This window comes from Fulmarus glacialis, unplaced genomic scaffold (genome assembly GCF_000690835.1).
Source record: "Fulmarus glacialis isolate BGI_N327 unplaced genomic scaffold, ASM69083v1 scaffold26861, whole genome shotgun sequence".
NCBI classification, from domain to species: domain Eukaryota; kingdom Metazoa; phylum Chordata; class Aves; order Procellariiformes; family Procellariidae; genus Fulmarus; species Fulmarus glacialis.
This window is the reverse complement of record NW_009195078.1, coordinates 12,366-19,877: the sequence shown is the minus strand read 5'-3', so window position 1 is coordinate 19,877 and position 7,512 is coordinate 12,366. Positions and strand designations below refer to the sequence as shown.

The following is a 7,512-nucleotide window of genomic DNA, read 5'->3' as shown; positions in this document are numbered from 1 at the left end:
GAGGAGTACTAAAGATGAAGAGATGTGATCTAAATGGATCTAAATGTGATCTAAATGTGAGAGATGTGATCTAAATGTTTAGCTTCTAATGGGTAAAGATATAACTAAAAAGTTGAAAGGGGAAATAATGATTTGGGATGGTAGCTGTAGTAGAACTGAGAGAGATGGACATGAACTATGGCAGTTAAATAAATAAATAATTTTTAAAAAAATCTTAGATTGACTATTTAAGTGCTGTACCAGGCTATGAAGTGGCATCTCAACTGGAGGCCTGTTATTTGGATATCCAGGAGTAGGAAAGGCAGGGGGAAAGGTGGGGATGGGTACTGAACAAGCGGATCACCTCTGCCCTTGTCAGAGGTGGGCTGGGTGGCGTAATAGCTTTTCAATCTTTAACTTTTGTGTTCCTATAAAACAAACAAACAAAAACCTTCTTCTTGTTCTCAATGCCATTGCTGGCTCCAGATGTTCCTAGAATGATGGTTATTGCTTTAGTTCTGACCTTTAGAAGAGAAGGGCTGCCTATGTGTATGTTAGAGAAAAAAAAGGTATGAGCATAATGTGCATGCACGTGTGGAAATATAAGTGCAGAATATCCTACAACATACGCCTCTTAGTTGTTAGATCTTCAAATTTAGTCCTTTATGACTTGAAACGCTTCTTATAACAGAAGCAAGTTAGTGCCAGAATTGCTAATAATGGCTTTCTGGAATGAAAGGAACTAAAACTTTCCGGATATTTTGCCATCTATAACTTTCTAAGTCCTTCTAGAGTTAGGAGGCTAAATTGCACTTGGTGGTTGTTTTGTTGTCATGGTTTTCAAGGCTCAAGACTTGATCTGCTTTTTTTTTTTGTCATGAAACTAGAAAGCAATTCCAATCTGTGTTTGGTGGTAGTCGCTGTTCACAGGTGGTTTTCAAACCATCCAGAGTTAGCGTAGTGTGCAGTCTCTTTAATTTTGTATTCGTAAGTTGAATCATTGAGGTGTTTTCACAAGTAGGTTCCACTTATCCCTTTTTTTTAGGTCTTTGAAAAAGATATACAGCAGGGTTTAAATGGCTTGCAACCCCTTTGAAGTGAATTGAAATTCATTTTAGGAGAGGCATTATTTTATGAACTGATGAGAACCTCACAACTTTCTGCAGAGAGGTTGAAAGCCGAATGAGGCCAGTCTGGGACTTCGGCTGCCCATGAATTAATCAACGGGGTGGTAAGAAAATTCTGTATGTTTGGGTTTCCCAGGACACTTGTACTGTTTCACAGCTGAAAAATGTGCTCGGGGCAGGAAAAGAGGGCCTCAAACATCTGAGTTGTTGATTGCATGAGCTGAAGTGCAGGAGACGGAGCTGTGCCGGTTTTTGCATACAGAGGACAAGCCTACTGGGTTCAGTCTGCTGTGGCTGGGAGTTGTTGGACTTGCTGTGCGTGCCGGGTTATCAGAGCACATGTGCACCGAGCTTGAAACATCTTGGTTGTCTGGGAATGTGGAGAGTATCGGTGCAAGTTTGCAGGGGAGTCTTGGAAGCAAGTGTGGGAGTGGTAGGTGGTGTCTCGGAGGTCGCTGGAAGGACAGCATCGGAAAACCCGTGTTGATACCGTGTCCTCTCGCATGTTTGGACAGCAGTTTTTCCCCTACTCTAGGGGATTTGATCCCAACCTTGTCTGTTATTGCAAAACACTAACCAAAGGAAGTCTAGCACTTACCTCTGTTTGGCTTTTGTTGCAGTCATTAATCAATAAAGACGACTGTATTGTGAACGCGTATCTGAATACGTGTAGCTTAATCTCTCTCTCCTTATCTCTTCCTCTCTCAGTACCAGAAATTGCCCTTGCGAAATGAGCCAGCTTCCTCCGAAGAGTCCTTTGGCATCCCCGGTGTCAGAGGGCACGAATTCCAGGGTACAGTCTTTGGACGGCTTGTCAATGGACAGTTTTTGGCTGGAAGTAGAGAACATTAAACAGAGCGCTGAAGCCGAGCAAGAGGAATGCAGCCTTGCAGATGTCAAAACACAAGAGGGTAGGTTGCCAAAAATGTCGGGAGCGAGGGGAGGAAGATAAACATCTTAGAAAACTTGCTTATGCACCTGAATGATTTAGAAGCATGTTGAAATATGGTTAGAATATTACCAGTCAAATCAGACACACATATATATTTTTTTTTCATTGGGTGGTGGATAACACCCTGCAGAAGGGCAGTGCTGGCCTGGCCTGGTTTCAGCTTCTGAAACAAAGCTGACTCTAAAGGTCACTCGGGAGTGACCAGATTTTTTTCAAACAGCCCCTGCTGAGTGTGGGGGCTCTCACTCCCCGCGCGGGTGGCTGTATGGTAAACGTGCTGTGATAGCTGGGGATGTTCTGGAAGGCTTTTTTGTGTGAGACTTCATCATAGTGGCTTTTATGAGGGCTGCTTTTGTGGAAGGCAGACTTTTCCCCCTCTGATTCACTGTTCAAGAAACCATAGTAGACATTCAGAATGACTTAAGTCTTCTTATATACCTCCTGTTTTTTCTCTTTCTTTCTTTTGAAGACTGCTTCATGTGCATGGGCTGTTTCTAATGGGCTTTCTGTAGCGCTGATGTTACCCAGTATTTTGGAATAACTGGAACCTGGGCTGATTGCCTTTTGGCATGGGAGGTACAACATCCTGGGGTGCTGGAGGGATGATAAACTGTGATAAGCGCCCAGCGATCCCGCAGATCGGGATCACACATTTTCCAGGTCCATTTTGAAGAATGTGATTTAGTTGGCTGTACATCCTCTTGGGTGGTCGGGTTTGCAGCCCGTACAGCCTGCGGCTGTTGTGCTGACCTGATAGAAGGATCCATGTATGTAAATGGGGAAATGTTTGAGTGAAAGTCCCAGTGTGCTGCCGTGCTTGGGAAGGGTAAATAGCTGTCCTGGGTGCCTAGAGGTGGCTCTGGAGAGCAGGGTGGGAAGATCATCATCTGTGTCTGCCATAGGCAGGGCACAGTAAATATTAAGGTCTGCTGTTAGTGTCCCTGCATAAAGGATGTAAGTTTGTTTTTTAGAACTGGAAGAGATGCAAAAGTGAGTCAGAAAATGAGCGCACCAGGAAGGAGACTCTGGAAAAGAGGCCGTGCCATGAGATGAAAGGCTGTCTGGGATATCCGAAACACTGATACGCTAGAGGCAATTCGATTAGTGTGTTTAACACAAGGAAAAGTGTCTTTTAATGCTGTATATTAATCTAGCAGGCAAGAGCTGACTGCTTAATGGGCCACTGAAACCAGACAGACTTGAAATAATGCTCCGAGTAATGAAGCCTTCCCGGCAGGCTGGGGAAGGAGGTGCGGCAGGCTCAGCCTCCCGGTGCCTTCTGCAAGGGAGCTTAGTCAAATCGGTGTTGTGCTGGAAGCGTAAGCAGCGAGGGGAAACTTCAGGTGGTGTGGATGCAGGAAGCTGGACTTGACTGGTGCCTTTTAGCTTTCGAGTCTCTGCAATTTATGGTCGGAGCACCTCGAGGTGGCAAGGCAGCACAGAGGCTCCAGGGCTCCTCGGAGCCAAAGGCAGCATCGCTCTTTGCATAAAGCCCGAGAAGCTGCGCTTGGGCAGCGGCTATCAGCTCTGTCTGGAGACGGCATGGCTCAACCTGGCAAATAGCTGATCGTAATCGCAGTGCAGGGACAGCGGGCAGGCTACGTGTAGATAAGGCGTTGCAAAAATGCTGACCCAGTTGGAGAACGCTGGTCTCCCGTGCGAGCCTGTGTAAGGGGTGGTGTAATGGGAAGCTGCTTGTGACCTGGTGTTAGTGGGAGGCCAGCGTGTAACTGTGCAGAACAACTGGGTCAGCAGAAGTGATGGTACTTGTGGCCTCACTAACAGTTGAAGCGGGTAGGAAGTAGCTTTTTCCTGAAATATGGAGCAGCAATGTCCTTTCCTTGCTGTTTATCCAGCTTTCTCCAAGGTCTGACTGTACAGCAGACTGATAACGTGTGCACGGTAGTGCCGCTAAAATATCTGCTAGCATCCTTATAGCATGCGATATGTCTGAGAAGCGTCTGCAAAGAGTGATTCTTTACCTTCAAAAACTATGTAGGAAGTTGTGCTTCATGTTTAGTCTGAAATTATAGGATGCTTAGCTGTCCTTTAGCTTTTTTTGAAATTAAATGCTTTATTATGAATGCTATTTTTGGCTAGCTTATGTTTCAAGTAGGTTTTTGGAACTAGTGTTCTCTAGTTGTGCAAATTTATTCCTAATTGTGTCCCCCCTGAAATGCTGCTTGTCTGGAACTCACAAGGCAAATCTTAGCAGCTTTCCAGGCTTAAACCTGTGGCTCAGCTTCTGTGGACCTCTCAGTTCTGACCTGTTTCTCTCCGATTTCTCCCTTCTCCCCATAAATAACCTGTTTTGCTGGTTTCCTTTTGCGTTACTGGCAAACATAACTGGGCCAAAAATATTAAAGAGAGGAATTAAAATCTGGTGCTTTGGCATCAGATGGGGCAGTAGGCTCACACGGATGTCCGATTTAGGGCCTGCTGTTTAGTATTGTGTATTAGATTAGTTTCCTGTTATGACTGGAATTAGGTTTTTTCAAAATTTGCAAGCAATACACTTAACTTCCTTTAGTTCCCAAAGACAAAATAAACCAGAAGTCTTTTGCTGTGCTGCTGTGAAACCACAGATGTAGGACAAATAGCTGTACAGCGGGGAGTGATGGACGGGACCACGAGTGCGCGGTAGCCCAGCGAGCAGTGCCGGGGGCTGCTCTTACCTGTTAGCTTCTCTAGAACCAGACACGGGCAATGACCAAAACTTAAAACCGTGTAGGAAAGCTAGCCAGTTTGCTAGAAGATTCGTTAAAGAAAATACTTGACTTCAAGTCCAACTCTATTTATTGTGATGTGATGCTGAAAAAAGTTCTGTTACATTACAGCGCCCAAGAACACAAAGAGCATGCTCTGAAGACTGGAAAGAGTTTTAATGGGGTCACGATATGTTTTTGCAAGTTGCATGAACACAGAAATTTCCCCAGAAAAATGAAATTATTTAATCTCTCAAGGAGACCTGCATGGCTTTTTTATTACTGATGGAGCAATAATAAAACTTTGCCTGAGCAGCTGTGGTAACTGAGGAGCTATCAGTTTGCATGGGAAAGAAAGAGTGGGAATGAACTCTTCTGTTTCAGTCAGTTCAGTTGTGATTTTTCTTTTTCCCAGCATAACCTTTGGTAGAGCTATGCTGGAGCTGTCTGCAGTGAATGAATGTAGTACGTAGGATTGAAAAATAAAGGCTTTGTGATGTTCGCTGTATTAAAGTTGAAGCCACCTGCTAAATTGCTTCTTTTATCCTTGGATTTCAAGTAGCTGCCTTGCTCAGGGCACTTTCTCACTTGCACAAAGGGTGCATCCCATAAGGAAAAAATTGTCTTCTGTGTTTGAAGTGCAACTCTATATATATTGAAGAATGAAGTGGAATTGAGTTGTTTGAGTAATGTTGCTGTACTGTCTCCAGGCTTCTCACACTTCATTCTGGAACTGGAATGGTCTCTAATTTTAGTGATGTTTTGAATAGGCACAGACATAAAGCGAATTCACAGAGCAAGAATAACGTTTTTGCTTTTGTTGAATGACTGTATGGATATCAATCCACTTAAAAAGGTAAAGAATAAGGATGGTGCATACAAATAGTTCTGAGTGTATATTAAATAAAATACATATGAATCTACCAGTGTCTGGATATTTTAGAAAAACAGTTGTTGATACATAGGCATGCATATAGATAAATAAAAATTAAAAGAAATAGCCAAGTAACTGGGAAGAGTACAAAAGCCAAATGTGCAGTGTTGTATGTTGTGACTTCCCACAGACCTTTTGTCCCTCCTCAAAGATGTCGGAGGATGGGGTGTGCCGCAGAGCGAGGCGGTGCCATTCATTCCGAGTTTGCTGTGCGCTATTGCCTGCGGCCAGAGTCCCCTTCGTGCAGGCAGCCCATTTAAAAGCAGATTTAAGCAAGCGCATCTGACTTTCCCCTCACGTCCTGTGAAAGCCCCCACTGGGTTCAGTTCCTGTTGCAATCCTTGTGCTAAATACCATGTAGAGTCACTCGTGCCCACCTTCTGCCCAGCTTCTGAGGGAGCATAGGTTCCTGGCAATGTCCATGCCTCCGTAATTTTTTCTTCTTTTTCCTCACCTAGGGTGAGGAGAAGGGAGTATGTGGGCAGTTGTAGCTGCCTAAAGTGCTGTCTCTCCTCTGATTTCACCCTGATGCCCAGCTGGGTACCTGAGAATAGGGCTAAGATTTTGAGAATAGCCGTGGCTTCCTATCAAAGATGCGGCTGCCTTCCAGTGTTGTCCCATTGCCGCCCCAGAAAGGGGATGGCTCAGGCTTCTGGTTTTCTGCCTCTGAAGTGTTTCAAGCACTCAGATTGCTGTTATCCTTTCTCTTCTCACTCGCCCTTCTCATCCCTTGCCTCGCAGAGGGAGAAGCTGAAGCCGAGTGGCTCCAGGACGCGGGTCTGTCCGACCTCCTCGGGGACCGTGCCTCGGAAAACGACAACATTGTGCTGCTCTCCACCCTGACCAAGACCCAGGCTGCTGCTGTGCAGCGGCGGTTGGATACCTACTCCCGCTCTCGGAGGAGGAAGAACAAGCATCCTGTGCGTGATGTCCGAGACATTTTTGGAGTGGTCAGCTCTGAGGTATGTTGATTGAGTAGGATCTCCTGAAAGACTTTGTTGCGTCGTGGTAGCTGACTTGGCTTTCTGGGTCTAGGGCTACTTTCATTTCCAAATAGATGACTTCATCTTTTGAGCTGAAATGAAGCTGAGATTGTAGAAATTCTGCAGCCAGGTTGCAGCTTGAGAAGTTGCTACAAAACCTGCAGATCCATAAGCTTCCTAGAGACTGCTGGAAGACTTCAGTGTAGTGCCTACAGCACTGCAGCCTCGTAGAGCACTGGTATCGTTTGGAGCCCTCTTGTGTTTTCTTTATTCCAGTGACTTGTTAAATCATTATTAACCAAAAAAAGAGAGAACTTCGTAAGTTCAGTTCTGATAAACTGATCTTGTACAGCTGGTAATTCTAGAGAAAGGATAGCCACTGCCCTTTTTTTGCTGGAGAATACATGACCATTAACTTTTCAGCTGCTTTCCTGCTGTGCTGCTCCTCTTTTGGTTGTGGCCACAAGGTGAAGCATCCTTATTTTCTCTAGGGGCTGCTGGAAAGTATCCCAATCAGGGCTCCGTGTGACTTTCTCTACTCAGTCAAGTATCTAGTCAGAAGGTATTGAGCTTAACCAAGATCTACCTTTTTCAGTCGCGTGGGACCCTTGCTGTCTACCAGAAGCATATACTCCTTTTCCTTAGCCTGAGCATCTTTGAAACATCTTTTACTATAATGAGATGAATTATACCCAAATAATCCCTTGAGTGCCTTAAGGGAATGGCACTAGCAGTCTGCAACGTCACTGGAAATTGCTGTGGTTGTGTTCTTTGTAGCTGCCCAGTGTTGAGGTGCAGATTGCTTCCTTACTGCAGGTGTTTGATTTGCTTT

The 7,512-nt window shown here is 44.9% G+C and overlaps 1 protein-coding gene across 1 annotated transcript in view; it reads left to right on the top strand.

The window, feature by feature from the left end:
- The first annotated feature begins 1,820 nt into the window (after positions 1–1,820).
- The window catches only part of ARHGAP40 (Rho GTPase activating protein 40), a 16,652-nt gene continuing 10,960 nt past the window's right edge, over positions 1,821–7,512 (top strand). Inside the window, exons 1-2 of the mRNA XM_009587991.1 lie at positions 1,821–2,017; positions 6,439–6,659. Coding sequence (XP_009586286.1) covers positions 1,837–2,017; positions 6,439–6,659 — 402 coding nt within the window. The 5' untranslated portion in view covers positions 1,821–1,836. The remainder of the gene's footprint in view (positions 2,018–6,438; positions 6,660–7,512) is intronic.